This window comes from Plodia interpunctella, chromosome 17 (genome assembly GCF_027563975.2).
Source record: "Plodia interpunctella isolate USDA-ARS_2022_Savannah chromosome 17, ilPloInte3.2, whole genome shotgun sequence".
Lineage (NCBI taxonomy): Eukaryota > Metazoa > Arthropoda > Insecta > Lepidoptera > Pyralidae > Plodia > Plodia interpunctella.
The window spans coordinates 9,247,331-9,271,345 of NC_071310.1; the positions used below are offsets into that span (position 1 = coordinate 9,247,331).

At 36.9% G+C, this 24,015-nt stretch overlaps 3 protein-coding genes across 8 annotated transcripts in view; 2 read left to right on the forward strand and 1 right to left on the reverse strand.

Annotated features, from left to right (window-relative positions):
* PKD (Protein Kinase D) overlaps nucleotides 1-24,015 on the reverse strand; it is a 72,487-nt gene that overhangs the window by 38,049 nt on the left and 10,423 nt on the right. Inside the window, exon 1 of one of the 6 annotated variants that reach the window (XM_053757766.2) lies at nucleotides 22,236-22,259. The exons of the other annotated variants lie outside the window; for them this stretch is intronic. The gene's annotated coding sequence lies outside the window, so the exon portion shown is untranslated. Of the gene's footprint in view, nucleotides 1-22,235; nucleotides 22,260-24,015 lie in introns of those variants that run through there. 6 annotated transcript variants of the gene reach the window in all.
* LOC128677135 (juvenile hormone esterase-like) lies at nucleotides 2,289-11,499 on the forward strand. Its single transcript, XM_053757770.1, has 8 exons — nucleotides 2,289-2,448; nucleotides 5,539-5,705; nucleotides 6,253-6,416; nucleotides 6,718-6,921; nucleotides 7,891-8,103; nucleotides 8,569-8,804; nucleotides 9,044-9,611; nucleotides 9,882-11,499. The coding sequence occupies exons 1-8, from the start codon at nucleotides 2,400-2,402 to the stop codon at nucleotides 10,054-10,056; spliced, it is 1,776 nt and encodes a 591-aa protein (XP_053613745.1). The 5' UTR covers nucleotides 2,289-2,399; the 3' UTR covers nucleotides 10,057-11,499.
* Nucleotides 12,013-17,356, forward strand: LOC128677137 (carboxylesterase 5A-like). Its single transcript, XM_053757771.2, has 6 exons — nucleotides 12,013-12,350; nucleotides 12,612-12,832; nucleotides 13,303-13,451; nucleotides 14,180-14,735; nucleotides 14,900-15,154; nucleotides 15,899-17,356. The coding sequence occupies exons 1-6, from the start codon at nucleotides 12,162-12,164 to the stop codon at nucleotides 16,068-16,070; spliced, it is 1,542 nt and encodes a 513-aa protein (XP_053613746.1). The 5' UTR covers nucleotides 12,013-12,161; the 3' UTR covers nucleotides 16,071-17,356.

The following is a 24,015-nucleotide window of genomic DNA, read 5'->3' on the forward strand; positions in this document are numbered from 1 at the left end:
AAAGTAGTGGGAAAAGCGCTCAAGGGATATTTTCGACAGGTCGCCTAAAGCATCTGACACGACATTTTACGACTACCGCCATCTATCGAAATCTCTTACAAATTGAGCTTCACGGTCGACGTTTCCCTTCACCGGAAGCAGGTTTAGACATAACCTGCCTCATTAATGTAGTCGGTTAAACATCGAAGAAGTCGGATGTGTAAACGTAACAATACATAGTAAAGATTATTACTATGTAACACATACATAGATCAAAACATATAGTATATTATTTATATGTTTCCTGCTGTTGTTGAAAAGACATCAACGCGTCATCATTCGTCAATCACACCATATTTTCTTTTTCCTATATACTAATGCTAGCGACTGCCCGCGACTTCGTACGCATTTTTTTTAAATAATAAAATGTAATCTATGTTACTCTTCAATAGCTATTCTACCTCTGTGCCAAATTCAATCAAATTCGGCACACACAATACAAGTTACAAACAAAATTCTTTAATTTTAGCATAGAAATGTAGATTAGCTTCGACAATTTTTGCTATTAGTTAAAGTTTTAAAGATTATCTTCCAAGATCAACTTTGTGATTAGATTGTGATCTTTTTATATACGAATACGATAACCTCTCTTTAGTACCGAGTCAGATGTTTTCCAAACACATAATATGTTTATAACTCAATGATGTTTCTCAAATTGTATAACAAAAGTTAGATTTGATGAGCAAACACGATTTTAGATCATATTGCATGCGAAGTCGATAAGAAAACTAAGGAAAGAGGATCCTGGGCTCCTCGCTCTATGGCTGTGGAAAACGTACGGATGAGAAAGAGAGTAGAAGATTGTTATTTTTATATCAATGTGAGTACTTTATTCTTATGGGTATTAAATTGGAGTTGACTCGATGAAACCTTAATTCTTCTAAGCTTAGTAAAACCATCGTTCCTAACACACAATAAGACTTGCTCCTAACACGTTATCCATTTCGGTTATAATTTCGATTACACATTTGTCACAAATACGATAGCGGAGCACTTGATCGAGTGAATCGGATGGAAACATAATGTTTATGGAGTAATCGTATTGTATCTACAATAAGCTGAAACAATTATCTGCAAGATCGACGCGTGTGCCAACGAACCATGAGTTAGTACGAACTGGCCCGTGTATGCAACTATTTTTGTGAAGATAATGATGTTTATAACAAAGGACAAGGTATCGATTGGGAGAACAGTGAAATTCGATTTATGAACCAAATCTAGATCTATCTAGGTTGATCTATGGATCTATTTTAGACCAATATTGAAACAATTTTACAACAAGTTTATTTATTAGGCAAATTAAAAAAGATCCGACTTTCAACATTCATTACGCTACAAGTTCAACGGCTTAACAGATTTTGATCAAACACATCTAAGAACCACCGCATAAAAATTAGCTATAAAATAATAAAAAATGCATCCAAATCGGTTCACCCGTTGATGAGCTATGGTGTCACGTACACAGACAGACACATTTAGCGGTCAAACTTACAACACCCCTCTTTTTGCGTCCGGGGTTAAAAATGACATTTGTGATGCTTTTACAGTCGTCCAAGGGATAAAAAAAATCGTCCGTGCGTTAAACAATTGATTGTCGTTGGGAGTTAGTCCTGAAGATGCTTATCATAATAATGCATTGTCATGGAAAGTGGAAAATTTCAACTCTACAGGCCAAGCGAGACTTGCAAGATTTGATTACAGACAAACATACATCGGGACAGATGAGACTACTCATAGAAATAACGTGAATTTTGGAATAAGGCGTTCCGTACCACGTATGTAACTCTTAAAATTAATTAACGCTTCAATTATCAATCGTGCTGGTATTCGTGCGAATGAGTACGTGCTTATTTATTTATACGTTTATCACGTAATGACATGATTTTCTTACAATACGTGATATGAAACGTACGCGAACCTACGGAATGCTGTGTACCAGAAGTCTTGAACTTTAGGCTACAGAGGTTCAGGGGGTTACAAGAAGCCATCATATCAGGACAAATCACACAGATTGAGTTAGCTCCAAAGTAAGTTCGAGACTTGTGTTATGGGATACTAACTTAACGATAATATATTCTATAACCAATGCATATATAGATAAACATCCAAGACCTGGGCCAATCAGAAAAAGATCATTTTCCATCATAACCCGACCGGGGATCGAACCCGGGACCTCTCGGTTCAAAGGCAAGCACTTTAACACAGCGCCACCGAGGTCGTCAAATTGAAGCCATTGAAGAGGCATAGACGCTTGACTTGACCAAGCTTTGAGGTTTCGCGCTATCACGTTATCAATCGATCGTGCCGGGTATTGGTATAACTAGAGCGGCGTGCGCCGGCGACCCTCAGTGCCGCTCGAGATGAGCTCGTGGACAGTCATGTTTGGTGTTCTTGTCATCGCTTGCTGCGGTGAGTGACGCGTTAGTGTATACTGTGAATCCACTGCCGTAAGTGTGCTCCTGTTGCGGAGTGATGGCGCTCGATTGTTGCTCAAACAACTTGCTAGTTAAAAAATCACGCCGCTATTTCAGACGTATAGTGCTTCAACCAAGTGTTTAGTGTCTTGTCTGTGATATCGTAGGATTTAAAGGAATAAATTGATATCAGTGCGGTTTTGGCAGATGGTTCTTGGATATCGTTACAGCCATTTTAAAGCCAGGATTGGGGTAATGGCCTTCCTTATGGATGCATAAGTAAATGCTATATGCATTTTCATTTTTTTTTCCCAGCAGTAATGGATGGTTCTAGGATATGTTTGATGAACATTTGGAAGTACTTTCCTAGGTTATATTGTATGATATGGTCGATTTTCAACTGATATTACTTTACTGAGACAAATTGAAGTGAAATGAGAGTTCTTTATATCCCAGAGTTTTTATCTTGCTAAAAGGGGTTTGGGTAAAGTTGGCGTCATTTATCATTTTCGCGGCCACTAACCGAACTATGTTTTTTGTAAAGAGCATATCAAGGGCAAGAAACGTATTATGGGACTATATTACCTCTATATAGGACCTAAAATATTTTGCATTTTAACATTTTAATTATTGCAACCAAAAATAACTTTTAATTTAATGGCATAATGCTCACTTTACATTGAACCCCAATCGTTTCTCAATTTTTTCTGCCCAGTGCTGTTTATAAAATTACAGTGCATGACTTAAAATAACACAGTTGAACGTGTTAAATATACAATTTCGATTATGATAGAGTGGACCATTTTATCTTATATTGGGTCTCGGGAAAAGATCTAGGTTTTATATTATGATGTAGGGTGTATATCCAGGCAGTGGGTTGACGTAGGCTGAAAATGTTGATGATTAGGATTGGTTGTATGGTCTTTAGTATTGATAATATTATGACTTTCTATAGCAGTGGTTGTTTTGTGGCTTGTGGGTGTTCTTCTGCAAATGTCGATTTTCCCAGCAAATATTTGACTTGCTCCTATATTCCTCCTGCTATAGTATAGAAATACTTACCACGTGCATTTTACCGCTATTTGATTAAAAAGGCATAAAGACATTTAAATAATAGTAGTATAGTATACAGTAAAATGTCAGTTTAATTCCCGTGTTTTATTAATTACGCGATATCGCCATTTTTTATTGTGATAACAGTTACTAGTTGTTCGCCGCGAACTTTGACCTCGCGAACACAATAAAATTTTGATGGGTTTTTACAAAATTGTAAATATTTCAAAAATGAAACTTAAAAATTCTATTGACAGATCCTACATACCTTTTAAATTTCATCAAAATCAGACCAGCGGTTCGAAAGTTAACGCGTTACAAACAAACATACAAAAAATGTATTTTTGCCCCAAGTTGACTTGAAGATTAGGAATACTTTTTGATTAAAAAATTGTGACTGCAAATAATGTAACTGTCTCAAAAGCCCCATATAAATTTGTTGACATTGAACGCAAAGCATATATTCACAAATTAAATCTTCACATTTTTCATACTTAAAATTTATCTTATAATGCTGCATAAGGAAAAGCCGAAAGAATCTCATTTAAACAGTGTTGGTCCCTCAAATGCCATACGAGCTTACCATTGTTTATTACCAGGATTAGAAAAAAAAATCTAATGTATGGTTGGAAAATAGCCTTTTATCCCCAATATGAAAAAGCATGTAGATTGCAGCAACTCAAGTCCATATATAAATATTATACATATCAGCGCAGCAACCGGCGCGTGGCGCAGTGACGGTATTACGGCCTTCCAATGCTACAGTACACCAAAATCATTTGATTCCATATACATTATACTCGGTTATTGAACGTTTGTCACTGTGAAAAGAATTTTACTAGTCTTACATCATATTTGTAACAGTGTTTAACTACACGCTTACCAAATTTCAACAAAATCGGTTCAGCGGTTTAGCCGTGAAACCGGAACAGACAGAAATACAGACTTTCGAATTTATATATTAAGTATGAATATTCAATTCAAAAAAGCCTAATTTTTTTTTCAAAGAAAATGTTTTCAAAAATTTATTATTTCGAGAGGAAACTAAAGATATAATTTTATTGAAAAAGTGAATATAAAAAAAGTAAAATATATAAAAGTTTTACAAGCCTATCGATAAATAAATAAATAAATAAATATATAAGGACAAATCACACAGATTGAGCTAGCCCCAAAGTAAGTTCGAGACTTGTGTTATGGGATACTAACTCAACGATACTATATTTTATAAATAGATACATATATAAATAAACATCCAAGACCTGGGCCAATCAGAAAAAGATCATTTTCCATCATGACTCGACCGGGGATCGAACCCGGGACCTCTCGGTTCAGTGGCAAGAACTTTACCACTGCGCCACCGAGGTCGTCAAGATATCGATGATCTCATAAATAGTTTTATGGTGGATTTACTATATCAAACAATATTTCATGTGTTAATCGCACATTAATAAAAGTGTCCACAGACACATAGAAGATTATACAATCGGTCACTTCAAAGAACTTCATTAGAAAATCTAATTTAATTACTGTTAAATATAAAATAATCTTTCGTCTTCAAATTTATTCTAGTTGGTTCTAAAAATAGATTTATTTATGACATACAATATCTTGCATATTAATGTTTTGTTGAAAACTCGATTTCTACAATGAGTTATCAATATCAACTTCCTTATAATCTATTTCCGATCCAAGCACATACCACACGAAGATAGTGTTAAGCAGAAATCACATATTGTTAAGAAAACTTAACACAGTAAATCAAACCCATAAACTAAACATACTATAGACGATAAGAAGAAATAATATATTTCATTGTGTTTAAAAAAAGAAACCCATGATAGAAATATTTTAAAGATTTTATCTTTCTTATATTAGCGTACACTTTTTCTTAATAAGCCTACCATACAGTTAAACATGGTCTTCGGGTTCGCTTTTGACTCTGTCTGCCCCGCAAAGGATAACGACATGATACTGTGTAATGTATAAAGATCAAAGAACTCTGAAGCTAATTAAAAATATACATTTCCAGCGATCTCAACGTCCGCATGGCCGGAAACGTCCGACTGCAGCATCCGGGCCAAGACCGAAGCGGGATGGGTGTGCGGCACGAGGAGAGTAGGGGACTTCGGCTTGTTGTACGCCAGTTTCAGAGGAGTGCCGTATGCCAAGCAGCCTCTGGGAGACTTGAGGTTTAAGGTACGGAGGGCAACAACTTTATTGATTGCTGAACCAATTGATGTCCTCATCTCGAGTTTCGTGAAATTGGTTTGTTCACTGTTTGTTGCACAAAGAAAAAACACATACAATGAAAACAGTAAAAAAGGATGCACTGTGCGAGTCCATACAGAATATTAAATTTAGATTTTTTATTGATTTTAACATGGATTTAAAAAGCAAAAGGTAAAAAAGGCTATTACGTTTACGTTTAACCCTGGAAGTGATCAACGCTATACGCTGGATCTTGGCTTGTCTGAATAAATGATTTTTCAAATTTCAAATATACGGACAGCAATATTAGGGCTCCATTTTCACAATTACATTCTGGCAGAGTGCCAAGATAAGTAGATAATTTGTTTATTGCTATCAAAAAACACACACATAGCTAGAATGACAGCATGTTTACAATGTTGTCTTGAATCGAGCAATCAGAAAATTGGTAGTTCGACAATTTGTTGTTGTTCAATCAGTAACAAAAATTGAAGCTTTATTTTATGAATTTAAATATCTATTAATGGTTTTGCAGGAGCTGCAGCCCCCGGAGCCATGGGAAGGTTTCCTGGACACGACGAACGAAGGCCCGATCTGTCCGCAGCAGGACCCACTTTACAAACGGCTGATGCAGCCCAGCGGCGTCAGCGAGGCTTGCATCCACGCGAATATTCACGTGCCTGTTGCCGACTTGCCTTGGTAATTCAGTGCACTCATTTATAGTCCCAGGCCTGCATTGGTCAGAGAGCGAAAAAATACTTAGAATATGTCAGTTTCTGCTCTAGATAGCTCAGATTATCATTTTTCTTCTTATAAACACAAAGTGTGTTTTGCTGACACTGGTGTCAGATTTTAAGTCACCTATAGGTGTCTGATATAACTTTTACGACTACTTTTCGTAACCTAGTGGCAATTAGTCGTATTCACAATAGTAAACTAAATAGCAAAATTCCAAAAATCTAATCTCTTGAGAAATTGATTGACAGGCCCTTTCTTTCAGGTATAGTCACGGCAGGCCCGCGCGAGGCCTGGTCCCTCCGCACGAGGCCGGCTTCGATGACGACATCCTCGGCATCAGCTCGGGTCTTCCGATCGTGGTCTTCATCCACGGCGGCGGCTTCGCCTTCGGCTCTGGTGATGCCGACGTCTATGGCCCTGAGTTCCTCGTCAGCAAGAGGGTCATTGTCATTACGTTTAATTACAGGTAATTCTTCTGTTTTGTAATTATAACTATGATCATCTGACGTATCCTACCTTAGATATCTAGTGACTGATGGATCACACAACTTTCTCGTATGGTTTCAATACTGAGATTCTCTTCGCGATCAGTGCGTGAGATATCGCAAAAACTCAACTCTACATGACCGCATGAGATTTGAACCTGTGCCATTCGGGGTGTACTGTCCAGACTAAAAACAAAGTAGATAAGATTATTAGATACAGGAACGTGTTGATGACGTCATACGCTAGATCGATAGCGTGTTTGTGCGGTTACACGTGGAAGTTGCGACCTTCGTCAGGTCACCATCCGATAATTAGAGATATCGTTATTAATCTCATAATCGAAGGTGATCTCATAATCGTAGGTGATCTCATAATCGAAGGTGATTGGACACAACCCATTCGAGTGCAGTTATATAAATAAATGTCGATAGCAATTTAGGGTACCTTGGTCAAAGATATCAATTAAAAACTGAATTATATAAACAGTTTGAATCTCCGTCTGCAGCTATATCTTTAATTTTACGCACGGAACCTCCGTGTCATAAATAAGTCATTTTCGCAACATTTTATCGTGTAAAATTAACATATGAAGATAAACGAAGTATGATGAATCTTATTATTTTTATCTTGCACTGCTGCAATTTTTATCACTATCACGCTAAATAGGTCACGGATGTTTGTATTTCTGTTTGTTTGTCTGGTCGCGGAGTGACAAGGTCAGGGCTGCGATGACTAAAGATTACTTAATATAAACACAATCTAGGTTAGAAACATATTACGGGAGTCTTAATTAATTAAAAAAATCATCGACATAATAATTTTTTTTATTTCTTGGCTTATCGATTCGTACATCTGAACCAAATTAAAAATTTTAAACTTTTAACACTAGTAAAGGTTTTTTGGGCTGGGCTCACAAAACATTAATACAATCTAATGTATTATATTTCAGACTGAATGTTTTTGGGTTCCTATCGTTAAACTCGACGAGTGTCCCTGGTAACAATGGCTTGCGGGACATGGTGACCCTGCTGCGATGGGTGCGGAGGAACGCGCGGTCATTCGGAGGAGACCCGTATGACGTCACGTTAGCTGGACAGAGCGCTGGGGCTAGCAGTGCACATCTACTGTCCTTATCGCCAGCCGCCGAAGGACTCTTCAAGAGGTATGCTTGCTTTCTTTTGTGTTATGTCTTTCATCATCATAATCTTATCCTTATGGCTGAGGATCGTGACCACCATTAGCTGTGGCTCTCTTGACTAATGCCTTCTAGGCAATAATACTGTCACTATTATTCGCCAAAACAATTAATTGACCCCATTTATTTGACCCCATTATACCATATTTCAAGAGTTTTTCTTGTTAGACTGAATTTTTCGGTCCCCAATGTTCCATTTATTCCATTATAGGCCGACGTCAGTATTTTACGTAATAGTTAATTACAATCGATTGTCCTTGGGTTTTATAGCAGTTTCTCTGTTTGACGCATTTCTTTAAAAAAAACTAATCGATGAGACAGATCGTGCAAAATTATAACGTTTTTTTTTTAACTTTCGCGTTAACTTTTATAGTTCGGACGTTCCAGTCGTATTATAATAATCGTAGTATAATATTTTTTTACTGATTCCAGGGTATGGCTAATGAGTGGTGTAGGTCTACCGATCTACTTCACCACCTCGCCGGCGTTCGCGCAGACTGCGGCCACGGCCTTCCTCACCGCAATGAACATCAACTCCACGGACCCTGAGGAAATCCATCAGATACTGGTCGAAGCTCCTCTTGAGAAGATCATGGAGGCCAATAGCATTATGCTGGACATGTTCGGCTTGTACACTTTTACGCCAGTCGTCGAATCTTCACATCCAGGTAATATTTTTGATATATTCGCCCAATAGATTCTAAATTAACAATTTAACAATAATAACTCAGATATTCTTGTTGGCAAATTCTATCTTTTTTAGAAACACTATAAATAAAAAAATAACGTGAAAAAGTGCCTCTAAAGGTTTAATCCTTTGATCAGGAAAATAATACAACACGAAATGACAACTTAAAATTTTGCAATTACTATGTAGTGCCCTTTTCATATTTCTTTCGTCTTTCAGGTGTAACTACAATCATAGACGAAGATCCAGATGTGTTAGTAGCGCGAGGCCGCGGGAAGCAGATCCCCTTAGTAGTAGGCTTCACTAATGTTGAATGCGAGTCTTTCCGAAAACGATTCGACCAGATTAATTTCATCTCGCAAGTAAAAGCAAACCCCCTATTGGTCGTATCTCCTCATCTCCTTTTGACCAAACCACCAACAGTATTACCGAGCATTGCAAATGAAATTCAAGATAAATACTTCAACGGAACAATAAATTTGGATAATACGGTGAAACTGTGTACAGACCAGTATTTCAAGTATCCAGCTTTTAGACTGGCAAGTATGCGAAGCAAAACCGGCGGAGCTCCTATGTATTTGTATCAGTTCTCATATGATGATGTTAACAGTGTTCTGAAAGAGGGCTGGGATATTTCCTACACGGGCGCAGCTCATATCGAGGACATGACGTATGTTCTGAGAACGAACTCAATCGTGGGCAATGAAAGCTTGTACGCTACTCTCGAGAATGAAGGTTTAATGAAGGATTGGATGACAATGCTGTTCACGAATTATGTACAAACCGGGTAAATATCAATTTAAAACTACATTTTACATAATTGGTGATATTTCAAAATAAGGTTAGATTACACTTTCATAAAGTGTTTATAAAATGTGAAAAGTGAGTTGGTAAGAATATGTAGAGTACTTTACAACCAAAAATTTCTAGTCTAGACATCATTAGAACAAACCTATTTAAGGTTAGTTCCATAGGTGGATGAATTTTAGCTGCCCTTATTCCCAGTATTTTTGGAAAACTTTAGCTGGTTACTAATAAGTGTACAACTCGTTTCCAGCAACCCTAACCGCAACGACGACGGCTTTGTTGGGTACTGGCTGCCAGTAAACAAGCACCAGATCAGGTACCAGGACATCTGCAAACCAGGCGAGAGCTACGGCTTAAAACTGACAGACAACTCTCTAGACACCAAGAGATTCTTCGATAGCATCTTTGATAAGGTTACAGGTTAAAGAAGATTGGGAGTGTCCAAGGAAACTGTTAAAGGAACCAGGAATGCAAAGACGTGTCATGTTGCTCAATCTGGGATAATCTTCATACAGTCATGGAATATTTATAATGCCTAATGGAGACGGAATGATGCAATTTTTACACAATACGACAGTATTTTATCGCTGGTTCAACTAGCTCACAATTATGCTGCCATAATGTCCTTTCTTGATGATATATTGATCAAATCTAAATCTAAAAAAGTGCGCAATATTATGATTTCACCGGCACAAAGGCTTTTATCTCGCGTTATTTGTAGCGGATTCCATGTCTTGTGGAGATGCACAGAGTTTTTAACTGGCACGTTTTCATTAGCTAATTGGATTTGCTGTAAGCGTATTACCAAGTTTGTTACATTGTTGGGCGGTGTGTTGGTTAATTTACTAATAGGTTAATGGATTCAGAAGATTGTTAATTGCTTGAATGTACTTATAATTTGCGTAGGTGTTGGCTTGTAGTTCGTTAAGAGGATTGATGTAATAGATTGGTTTAATGTAAATATTTATTATGTTAAGTTCGAAGATAACATGTGAATGTCGGAGAAAGCAAATATTTTTTAAATGAAAAAGATAAGCAGATAACTATTCTCTATACAAGAGAGTATTACCCTCATTATCTGCTATGAATGATGTTTCAAATTCCTTGGATATTAATATGTATGGCACACACTGTGCGTGATCCTATGACTGGCTGCAGTAAAATTATATTATTATTTATTTAAACATTATACGACTGATCTCTCTTCAAATTTACAAGAACAATGATATTAAGACTATATCTAGACTTATATAAAGTATTCGATTGACCAAAATTACATTTAATGATTAAAATGTATTTGTTTCAGCCCATTCTTATAATATGGCATTTGTGATGGACATGTGGCGATTAAAAATAAATCAGATAGTGATGTTGGTTTTAGTAAATGTTTAGAACCACATTATAACTAATTAACTACAGTACTTATGTATGGTTACATGTAGAATAATATAAACAACAACGCTTCACTAGTGGGAGAAGGGGTGAACGAAGAAAAAGAACGTTTGTTCTAAGAGTTTCGACATCTATACATCACTTGACCCGAAATTTTGCGTTAATATGGCCGTAAATCTCCACACTGAAAATAATTTCATTGATTGGTTGGGCTATGGTCATTATCAGCAGACTAAAACAGTGCTGAGCTGATACTATGTGATAGAAAGTCGGCAATACCACAATATAGTATGAAATAGGTTCGACTATTGTCATAGTTTAAGTGCTGTGCGTGTTGTGTGCTGTGATAAACTGTAATTGAGGAAATGTGTACTGTATGTTGAAACTGACTGAATATAATTTAGAGAAGCGGTATTAGGTATTTTATTGTAACATATTTTGTATTTATTTTCCGTGAATAAAGTTTTACTGAATGATTGTTTTTTTATTATTGTAATTCTGACTTAGCTAGCCGATGTGCTTAGTAAAATAATTAATGCTATGGGTCGCAAAGTAAAACCGGAATGTTATTTAGTGATATGGTGTAAAATCGGGCATCTATAAAGCTTTAGTAAGCTCCAGTACAAACTAAAAAATATAATACGTACCTATATTTTATACGTGTTAATAAAATAACACATATAAAATGCATAAGGCACAAAGAAAAAAATTTTTTTTTTTAATTAACCTGAACTCTGTACGTTACTATACTTTTTTTAATACTAGTTAGTAACTGGTATGGGCCGTACTTAGGCGCTCCCGTTAAAATATTAAAATTGATAGCAGGCCCTAGGTTCGTACCCTGCAACACGCCCAGGTGGACTTGCATAAAAAATATGCAACTGTAACAATGCGACAGTTGTGACAATTCAAAATACCGCTAAACACATTCGACACGTCAATCAGTATGCATTTTTGCGACATTTATTAAAAACATTGCTGCACAAATAGTGAGCCGCATTTAAAATTTTATCAATCTTTGCAAACTTGTTCGCACAGAATGATATTTTAAAGGTTTTGAGGTCTCAAGATTTATTCATGGGCTTCCAAAACAATAGATAGACATTTGAAAAAGGAGAATTTTAACGAAGCTTCAGCTATGGTTATTATCTCCAGTTCTCACAAAGTTTGGCCGTTGTTTCTCGTTGTGGCTTCCCTGATGGGTAAATCCACAAGTTTGGTGATAAGTACTGCCCAGGGTCGATTGAGAGGAGTACACAGGGATGGACACGTTTCGTATTTGGGGATTCCTTATGCCAGTATCAGTTCACCATTTTCCAGATTTAAGGTGAGAACTTACGGACAATATTTTTTATTAATTACTAGCTTTTAATTTCGCGCCCGTGGTAATCCCAGGATAAAAGTAGCCTATGTGCCGTTTCAGGTATTCAGGCCGAAGAATGTAATTTCATCAGTATCCGTTCAGTAATATACATCTTGACACACATCAAAATTTTCACATTTATAATATTAGTGGTATTTTCGGGTGTTCTTGTTTGTTGGTCTAGTTACTAAATATAATTTATTTTCCACTTCTTTTCTTTTGCAGGGAGCAGGCCTAGCGCCGACCTGGCAAGGCGTACGAGAATCAGACCAGCGGCACTGCACAGCATATTCTCCAGTGGAGGACTGCCTTCACCTCGATGTTCATACACCTTCGAGCGCTGACAGCCCCTGGCCCGTCATGGTGTGGGTGCGAGGAAGCAGCGGCCAGTACAACCCTGGGAAACTAGTGAAACAGTCAATCGTTGTTGTCATTGTCAGTCATAGGTAATGCATCAATCAAGATGCCAGTGCGATGGATATGAATTGAGGAGGAGTTACGCAACGGACAGAAATGGAAGGCGAAGCTTTTGCCCAGCAGAAGGACACCATGGATAATAAATAAAAATAAAAAAAACAAATATCATTGCGAATTCACTTAAAGTACAGTAGAATAATCCAATCTAACATAAATCATAAGTCCGCGTTTTTCTTTCTGTTCTAAATAAACTCAAAAACTACAGCACGCATTATCATGTGAGTTTCACCAATAGATAGCGTGATTCCTGAGGAAGGTTTAGATGTATAATTTATTATGTTTTTATAAAAAAATATGATACTTTATGATACTAACACAAATGTAGCGAACGCGGTGCGCTCGTGTGTCATTGTCATAGTAAGAAAAGAACACAATGGAAGCCGGCTGCAGACTCAGCACTGCAGCTTGAATACTCAAATTTAATAATCCTCTATTTCAGAATGGGCCCAGCGGGATTTCTGTGCATGAAGGACGAGAGGATTCCAGGCAACGCCGGGGCGAAGGACGTAGTACTAGCCCTGCGATGGGTCCGAGACAACATTGTCGCGTTCAAAGGCAACCCTTATAAAGTTGTGGTTGCTGGACAAGGTAATTATTATAATAGTGAAAAAAACTCATCAACGTTTCGAAAATGTTTGATACTAGCGGCCCGTCCAGGTTTCGCTCGGATAAAATATTCCTCAGAAAAATCTATTAGGTCAAACCGTGAAAGATCAGCGCGGTAGTCTTTAAGTTTATCGCGTTTATACAGACAGATAGACGTGACATCCATTGAATAAGAAGTTGTTTTGGCTATTTCACATATTATCGATGGCCGCAGCAATCGATCTGTCGATGACCTCATTTCCATCTGGACAGGAATTGGAGCAATTAGATTAGGTCGTGACAAAGGTGAGCCGTTCATTGAATGCTACCTTTTACAAGTTACAGTTGAGGAAGCCCATTACTCCGTAATCAGGGTAATTTCCACTATTTCCATAACACTAAAAATATTTTTAATTCCTGGCTATAGGGAATTAGAAGTTTAACGCCATCTGTTTACCTGTGTGTGGCAACCAAACGGCTAAACCGATTTCGTAGCAACCAAACGGCTAAACCGATTTTTTGAGAATTTAATCAAGAGTAGTTAGCTATGTTTGGCAATTTGGAAACCGTTAGATTTTTCTAGCGCATGAGAGGATGCCAGTAACTTCATTGGTTTCTTCGAAATTTTTTATTTTCATTTTAACATTTTTAAGTGTTTGAAATATGAATCCTGTATAACTTTCAGATATACTAACTTTTGTATAGTAAATTCGGATTCTTTTCTATTTCAGGCTTCGGAGCGGCAATGGTAGAAGCAATAATATTATCATCAATGGGGGACGGATTGTATCACGGAGCTATTCTACAAAGCGGAAGCATTTTGAGCCCTTGGGCATTTAACTATGATGCAACAGCTAGAGGGAAAACTCTAGCAAGAATACTATCAAATGATGATGATAGTATAGCAACTTTACTAAACACTACTATAGAAGAATTAGCATCAAAATCTGAGAAACTCGATGTACCCTATTTTCCGTTCGGGATGTGTATTGAGAAATATTTGAAAAATGAAGAATTACTCATCGGTGAATCTCCTTACGAAATGATGAAGAGGAAAGGAGGGTCAGTGCCGATGATCGTAGGTTACAACAGCGACGAAGCCTACGTCTTCGCGTCTGTACTGACACAATCGAATGTGGAAAAAAGGATGTCTGATGATCTCTCGTTCCTGTTGCCAGAAGAGATGAAGTTCATGAAAGATGGAGAAGTGGCGCAAGTGGCTCGGCAGATTCAAGACGCATATTTCAAAGACAATCACACGTTAGCTGCTGTTTTAGCTTATCATAGGCAAGTATTGGGGTTTTCACTTTTTAAGAATGACATACGATTTGTGGTTATGTTTTAGATATTTTTGGCGCATTATACCTACTTTTGTGTTTGGTTCCACGGAACCGCGAAAAGACCCTGATCGCCTATTTATTCACTCTTTCTCTCTTCGCGTTTTGTTTCAGGGATGCGTATTTCGTCAATCACATCTACCGCAGCGTCCGTCGTCACTCCAGCGCCCACTCTCCTGTCTTCTTTTATCAGTTCTCTCATGTCGGAGACGCTGGTGTGTTACCAGAGCCAGGGGTTGATAAAATTGGAGCGGCCTTCTCGGATGAACTGGCTTATTTGTTCACTGATGACGGGAGGGAGTTAGAAGGAAGAGATAAAACGGCACAGGAAAATCTGATACGGATTTGGACAAACTTTGTTAAATATTTGTAAGTATTAAGATTATGCACCAACAAAAGAAAACTGTAAACAATGAGCAAGCGTAGTCAAACTAGATAAGTATTTTTATTTCAAAGAAAGAAAACATTTATTTGTTAAAAACATGAGTACAAATAGACAAATTGATGTCAAAATGAATTAGACCTACACGTTTTACCGAATATAGGTATGCAAATATAAATAAATAAAGAGGAGCATGCTATCCACTACAAATCCAAAACAAAAAAAGAATTATAATGTATACTAGCCCTAAATTCTATCCGAGTCTCTCATTAAAGAAATCATTTAAAGTATAATAACATTTATCAGTTAATAAAGACTTTGAAGAGGTGCTTTTTAAATAGATTTAAATTTAAGCTTTTATATTGATTTGGAATTTTGTTGTAAATTTTCGGTGCAAATTAATTGTAAAACCGGGCATAGGATGAGGGACAAAATATTATAACGCTCTGTCCTGATTATTTTCCTTCTCACGTGTTTCTAATACTCTATTTCTTCTATGAGCGAAAAGAAAGATATGACTCAGCCCTCATCTACAATACTGAGATTGAATGTAGAAAATGTATTTCAAAAGTTTAATGCACTAGACACGACAATGATAATAATATGGCTCCTATTTCAGTATAAACATTTGTCATTGTTAAACATTACGTAACGATATAGAATAATATAGGTTAGCGTAAACAAAAGTAGGCTTAATCGGACGAAAATCATTTTAAATAAAAAAATTACAGACACCCATCTCCCCACGGTGGCCAATGGCAGCAGATGGAGCCGTCAGCGCCGAGTCTGCTGGACATCGACCACGAGCTCAAGATGAAGCAGTTCCCCCACGCGAGGACGGCGCGCGCGTGGGACGACATTTATGACAAGTTCTATTATAATAGACATCGCTCTGACGAATAGGCATAATCGATAAGATTTTAGGTTCAGTTCTTCTTCATAGTCCTATTCCTCATGGCTGAGGGTTGTGGTTATTACGTAAGAATGAAACACACACAATAACTTTCTTGTGTGGAGTGGAGTGGTTTGCCATTGCCTTCTCCATTTCACATATAAGTTAATAAGAATCAACCAGTGTGCAGGTTTCCTCACGATGTTTTCCTTCACCGGAAGCAAGTGGTGGTCGATGAAAACTACTATACATGAGTCAGATTGGTATACAAACTCATGTGGCACGAGTAGGATTCGAACCTGGGTCGCCAGCCTGGGAACAGGCTGGCGTCTTAACCATTACACCACCACCTCTTCAGATTCAGTTACAAAACTAATATCTTGGCTACATTTGGCTAAAACCATAATAAATTATACATCTAAAACTTCATCTGAATCTATTGGTGAAAACCGTACAAAACTCCTTCTGGTAGTTTTTGAGTTTGTCGGGTTCATACAGACAGACATACAACGAGGAACTTATTTTTTTATATATATTCTAATATGAATGTGTATCAGGATGGCTGAGGATACACAGACATTGAACATGGAAGTCACTCCACCATTAAAAAACAACGTTCTACAAAGAAAACTGTATGCTGTTAGAATACAACTAGTTTCCTTCCTTGATGACATCGGATGTCGACATTAATCCCACCCGAGATGAAAATGCCTTGTAAAAACTATACAGAGCTCTGCAAAGACACAATTCGACTCACTGTACCTAGGCCAAATTCCCGTAGAAAGCTCACTAAAACATTCATCATCCCCCAAACTCGAACAAACCTCGGAAAGCACGCACCCTTGCCGAGAATGCTTTCCTCTTATAATGGAGTAAATGCCAAGTATGATCTCGACATTATATCACGATTCGTTATCGAAACTCAAACGTAAACTGCTGTCATGCCATCAATGACAAAATTTAATTATAATTATATTATTTTAACAATTAAGGTATAAATTCATATATCAAATAATCGTTATTAATTTCTGAAATTTATTCTTATATAACTGTAATATTTCAATAGTAATAGTTACTAAATCTTGTAATATTATTGTAATCAGAATATGTAATAACAAACACGCGCCTGTTTACTTGCGAGTTGTGTTCACCTGTAATTGGGTTGCATGCTAGCACATAAGTTGAATGTTACTTGTAAGTTTTGTTCATGTAACCTGTTGGTGTACCTAAATAAATAAATAAAGCAGATTTAGAGGAAAATAAGGGGAAAAAAAAGATTTTTTTGAGACTGAGATAAGTCTAACTGAGAGATTTACTAAAGATAAAATAAAACCATATTTTCCTTAGCGCGAAGTCATCTATGTGACCCAATTTTGAAATATATTTATCGACGTCATCGGGTGTGATACTTAATGTCAACATGTAAAATATCAACAGTATCAGTGCATTAATAAAGTTCACGACTAAATTCCGAAGTTTCAATATATGATTCGATGGCCATGTAGAAGCGTAGATGGAGTTCTAATGAGAATAAAGTTCCTGCTCAGAATAATTGAGTGCCAAGTTTCTCACTGTTTCATTTGCTATGAGTATTCAATCAGGCGTTGTGACTAAATAGCAAAAAATAAATAAAGCAAGCAAACGCCACAGTACGTTTTTTTTTTTCACTTTTATGACACGAAAAGTCATTACAATATTGTTATCTTAGTAAGTACATATTACTAAATTCTAGAAAGTGAGTGTACAATTAATATTTTTATTAGCTTCAGGCCACATAGGTTGTGTCTGAGCACAAGAAAATTTGTTGTTAATATGATTCGATGGCCATGTAGAAGCGTAGATGGAGTTCTAATGAGAATAAAGTTCCTGCTCCGAATAATTGAGTGCCAAGTTTCTCACTGTTTCATTTGCTATGAGTATTCAATCAGGCGTTGTGACTAAATAGCAAAAAATAAATAAAGCAAGCAAACGACACAGTGCGTTTTTTTTCACTTTTATGACACGAAAAGTCATTACAATATTATTATCTTAGTAAGTACATATTACTAAATTCTAGAAAGTGAGTGTACAATTAATATTTTTATTAGCTTCAGGCCAGATAGGTTGTGTCTGAGCACAAGAAAATTTGTTGTAAATATGATTATAACGTGCTAAATTGCTGTGCGTAATATTCAGGCGCCAAGATTGCCCACACCATAATAAAACTTTTATTACAAACATAACAGTATGTGTTGGCCATTTAATGAATGGCGCCCACGTGAGCGGCGAAAATAGTAGATACGACAGTGGCTGAACATACATAGTTGAACTAGAAACATTATATTTGATGTATGGATGTTTATTATGTATTCTCGTAAAACTATAGAGCGCCTTTCAGTGTAGGTACCTAATTGAGCACATGGGTAGAGTAGAAATAGTGTTTACCTTTATAGATTACAAGACTTTATTTAGTTTCCATTGTCCCTATGTTTGTTTGTCTGTAATCAAATATTGCAAGTTAAATGTCCATCTACTTCTGCTTGTCCTACAGAGTTGAAGTTTCTCAAGTCGCTCCAGTTTTCATGGCAATATATTATTACGATAAGCATGAAATGGTCCTGCCAGAATCTGCTCCCGACGCGGGAGCTCCTGAACGAATTACTGCACGGAAATGTTTTTGTCACACGTATTATGACGGAATGGGGTCGTCGTGTGCGCTTCTAGTAATCCACGATACGGATGTAGATTCAGTACCCGCTATCACTATCAAATTAGAGCATTGTGATGTTATCTAATTAGCAATGACGAGAGTCGAGACTTTAAATTCATTAGGATTTTCCTGTACAGTCCACCTGACAAGCTACCCTGCACGCACAGAACTCTATGATATAATATTACAAAGACGAATTGACGAATTTGCAATGACTGACTCATTGGTTAGCTAGTAGTAAAATGGCTCCGATAATATTCTGGACAAATAGTAATTACGCGTCGACATTTTATGAACCCAAGCTCTTAGCAGAAGCTAAACCAATGTCGAGTATTTTTGAATGGAATTCAGCGAGAGTCGAATTCACTCTTCTGTCTATCTAGGAGAAGCTATTGAGACCATTGCAGTCGACGCCGGCGACGTTAATTTTTTTTTTAAGTATCGTAATTTTCAAAATCTTTTCCCAGATTTTCTTACACCTTGATTACATGAATGTGGTACATCGTTGTAAATTGAAAATGTAATGATGATTTGACACATCAATAATTTACGTTTGTATGGAAGCCGTACACAAATATTCCTCTGACGACACAACATTTTAATCTGTTTTTAATCCACAAAAAAAAAGAGAGGTGTTAAAAGTGTAAAGATTATTTCTAAGTTAATTTATTATACTAATCTTTTTTACTTTTATATTTTTTTTTGCTTTCCTATAATACTTTTAGATATTAGATGGTAAAGAATGTATACTTCAATTTTTTATAACTTAAGAAATATACAGGCTTTTTAATTTTATTTTTATTTATTTTTATAAAATTTAAAGAAGCGTTATGTGTGAAATCGATTAGATATAGGCGTATTTTATCACCGGCCTTTGGAATTTGCCGGTCAAGCTGGGTAGCTGGTGCCGTTGAAATCCGCTTAAGGCGCTGTGTACCCGCACACCAGCGCCACCATTATTTTTAACGTCAAAATTTGAGATTTATTCTTAACTAGCTGATGCCTGCGACTTGGTTCGCGTGGTCGAACAATTTTTGGTAAGTAGTCAAAATTATTAGGGAAATTTAATTGTACAGACAAATGTAACGATACCTATACATACAGAAGATGCTGATCAGACTGAAAAAGTATATTTTCTATAGTGTAGCTGAACTATTATGACTCTCCTTCAGGTGTTCCAGATCTTCGATTTTTATACCTCAATAGAAAATGCTCATCAGACTGAACAACTTTTATTAGAGCGTCATTTCTATGTTTCCTATAGTTTAGCTGTACCATCATAGGTCTACATCAGGTGTTCCAGATCTTCGATTTTTATATCTCAACAGAAAATGCTCATCAGACTGAATAACTTTTATTAAGGCGTATTCAATATTTCCTATAGTTTAGCTGTACCATCATTGTTCTCCATCTGGTGTTTCAGTTTTCAAAATAATTTATACCCTATATGTTGCCCAGGCTTTATAGCTATATAACAAAAGAGTTTCATTAAAATCCGTCCAGTAGTTCCGAAGATTGTGGTGACCACAATGTATTATAGAAAACCAAAATACTTTCTATTAAAATTCTTTATCTAGTGCGTCACGATCTGTTCAAATATTAGTTAATATTATGCTAAGAATTAAAATAAATTGATAAAAATGAGAGTGGTGTGGTACAAAGCGCCTTAGTGGAGATCCGATTTCTGATTGGATGACGTCACGCGTACGCAAATATCGTCCCGTTGTACACAATTGAGGCAATTACAAGTCGTTCAGAGACTGTATTTATGTGCATATGAAAAAAAAAACGTTTCTCCTAATGGATAGGTGGGACAGTATTGCTTTTAGCATTAAATTCGTCGTTTGTTTATAAATATGATTTTATTTGAAAAAGTTTAATAAAGAAACAATACCATAAATGAAGGGTGTTTTGTGTTTAAATGTTAACTGACCTATGTGGCATAATGGGCATCTTGCCGGAGTTAAAATAACCCAAAGCATATACGCCTGCTTTTAATTAAACTTTGCAAATGTTCTTGACATAACATTTCAGACTGACAAACAGTATATTAATCGAATGATGCTCCAATATCGTATGCAATGATGAATGAAATGCAATAAATCAGGACACCTAGGTTATCAGATCGAAGCCCCCCTTTGTCCTGGGCCATCCTCATCCAGTTATTGCCAGCAACAATCTTTACGCTCACGGTATGTTGACGTCGTCGGATTATAAAAACAACGCTTTCCAAGAACGAGATAAACCGTAAGAAACACAAAAATTTGTTTTGTTTCCATCTACAAGAGTCTTACGTCTACAAGAGTAAAAATCAGCCGAAAATATATTGAAAATTGAGCAAAATGACGGCCTGGTGTTGGACGTATTCCACTTGGGGCACCGATTTAAATGGCACCGGAGGTATACTATAAACAGCATCTATCTATATCAAGTCATAGAAAATGATTCCAATTAAATGTGTGTTTGAAGTGGAATTCGTTTAATTTTGGATTGAATTGTACCTTTGAGATAAATTGTCTAAATAACAGTGAAAACCGTACCAAAACCTTTGTGTGTTTTAAGAAGAAAGCTTAGAAATAGACAAACGCGGAGCGAATATTTTCAACAGCTTATAAATTTATCCTTGCACGGACCTCTGTCTATAATCCTTACGAATGTATAACGTTTGCATACATGTAATTTGAAGTACGGAGAAGGACATAGGGTACCTTTCATCATAGGAAAAATAATTGTTCGCGTGGGAAATTTACACGTGCGAAGCCGCGGGCAAAAGCTAGTACCTAATAGTATAATATCTGAGGCGTTAGCAATGATTCTGTTGACATAGTATCGTGCTACCCAACACAGGCGGTTCTGACAGAAAAGTTGGGACTGTCCCGGAAAGTAGGTCATGTGTGCTCGTGTCCGAGGACAACTAATAAGAGTAGGGCTGCTACTGGCAATAAAGTCTAGAATATATTCGAGGTTATCAAAAAAATAAACAAAGAACCGACCGACCAGACTTTAATGAGCGCGCAACACACGCACGACTAGTATAAAACAAAGTCGCTCTACGCGTTTTTGTCGATATGTTTTTAAGTTTCTTTTAAACCACACAAAGGATTTTGATGTAGTTTCTACTATTCTTTAGACAATTTATTACGAAATGTTTATACATACATAAATGACCCAGTGCGAAGCCGGGTCAGGTCGCTCGTTTCTGAGAAGGTATACTGGATGGAAATAGCTCGAGTTAGAGTAAAACACTACCAAACCAAAGTTACGAGGGTTCCAAAATACGACGAAACGTTTCGAGAAAAGGTGGGTAGTGCGCTTGCGCTTCGCTTGGCTCGTCTTGGCAGATATCATATATTTGATGAGAAACATATCAGATATTTTATGAGAAACGCCTCTGTTTAAAAACCTGATTAAATCCGAGAAAATCCAGGCAGTTGACAGCCCTAGCCGGAGTGCACCAGACAATCAGACAACAGCTAAAACTACTCACCGCTAGCTGGCAAATGGTCAGTGGTTACCTGCAATCAACAAATGACATTAATACTTCGGCCATCCAATTCCAATGGTACGGTGTGATTGAATCGCTTATTAGTTTTAAATTTTTAGTTTGACCTGTTTCGATGTAAGTCCCTAATATCCAGCAAGTTTAATTTTTTACTAGCCGCGCCCCGCGGCTTCGCTCCCGTGGGAGTTTTGGGATAAAAGTAGTAAGTAAAGGAATAGTAAGTGTTATACCGGGTTATATTCTACCCATGTACAAATTTAATAACAATCCGTCGAGTAGGTTTTGCGTGAGAGAGTGACAAACATACACACATACATCCACAAAAACTTTCGCATTTATAAGATGTTATAGTAGGATTGGCAGTAACCTTTGTGATTCCGTATAAGTAGAACAACATTTCGAAAAAAAAAATTTCTTCAGGGACAGAATACTATTGTGATTTTGACTAGATCTGACGATGGAGCCGGCTCGGAAACTGAATGGAATGATGTAACACCATCGAGTGTAGCATCATTTGATACAGTTGTACAATGTCATAGTCCAGTTACTCTGTTTCGACCCATACATGTGACTTGAATGATAGCAAAATTCATCCAAACATATATTTTTAAACTGGACACTGTTAAAACCATAATAAATTCAGGATCACGAGATCCTATCTATTAGGGAAAACCGTACAAAAATCCGTCCGGCAGTTTTTGAGTTTATCGCATTCGTACAGATTGACAAAACATGGGGTGACTTCTTTTTATAATATGTAAGTATAATATTTTTTTCCCGCATCGACGGCAGTCGAGCCGTTTCTCTGGGAGCCCCGGGCGGAGTTTGAAAGCTGTGTTATCATCAAGTGGCGATAGTAGTGATAACGCAGTCAATGATAACATCGAAAATTAAAGTACACACGAGCGGAAAACCGTTGCTTGGAAAGGGATTAATTATATCTTTTGCCATTAATTAGTTTCGATATCTGTATGTTCGTCCCTGACGAAATTTTGCAATTTGGCAAAATATCCGACTTAATTTGTTAAGCTTATCTTTTAAAACATGAAGATGAGGTGATCTAATGATGAGACGAGAGTCCAACAACAATGGAATTTTAAGAGACTCCCTATCCTCTCATGGATGTCGTACGAGGCGAATAAGGATCACATAGCCTGCAGGATAGCCTTGGCAACTTATTTGCAACAATAACAATTCCAAAGAGGGTTAACGTCAGGCGGGCGACCGGTCGCAAAGAGAAAGCCGAATCCAATTTATTATTTACACTGAACTAATTCGAGACTTCACAGCAACGGAAGACATCGGGAAATCGCGAGAGGATAAAAGATAATTTTATCATTCCTTCTGTTTGCGGCCTATTATATAAACGTTACAATTACATTCTGGACCTAGATGACCTAGACGCCACCACTGCGAACCAAAAGAATAATAGGGGACAATAGAAATAGGAGGATGCCTTTGTGCAGCCCATTGATAATTCCAAAATAATGGTGATATTGACAAACGCTTAAAGCAAATTAGCGGCAATGTCAAACAAGAGCCGCGCACAGTTGTTACTACTCCTGCATCCAATTAAGACCTTACGATTGAACTAGTTAGTGACAAAACGAACTAATTTATTATTTAAGGCAAATGAGATTGAAACTAATTAATTGTTGAAATCGGTCTTCTCGTTTTCGTCGTATCGAACATTCTAATTGCAACATAAAGTTAAATTAGTTTAGAATAAAAGTTTGCCACAGCACATTACTGGTTCCCTTCATAA

Bases quoted from the DNA above. Each gene is read 5' to 3' on its own strand.
- LOC128677135 (XM_053757770.1), top strand. From the start codon at position 2,400: ATGAGCTCGTGGACAGTCATGTTTGGTGTTCTTGTCATCGCTTGCTGC. The intron at 6,922-7,890 runs GTAATTCTTCTG...ATTATATTTCAG, and splicing joins GTCATTACGTTTAATTACAG to ACTGAATGTTTTTGGGTTCC. The intron at 8,805-9,043 runs GTAATATTTTTG...TTCGTCTTTCAG, and splicing joins CGTCGAATCTTCACATCCAG to GTGTAACTACAATCATAGAC.
- LOC128677137 (XM_053757771.2), top strand. From the start codon at position 12,162: ATGGTTATTATCTCCAGTTCTCACAAAGTTTGGCCGTTGTTTCTCGTT. The intron at 12,351-12,611 runs GTGAGAACTTAC...TTTCTTTTGCAG, and splicing joins CACCATTTTCCAGATTTAAG to GGAGCAGGCCTAGCGCCGAC. The intron at 13,452-14,179 runs GTAATTATTATA...TTTCTATTTCAG, and splicing joins AGTTGTGGTTGCTGGACAAG to GCTTCGGAGCGGCAATGGTA.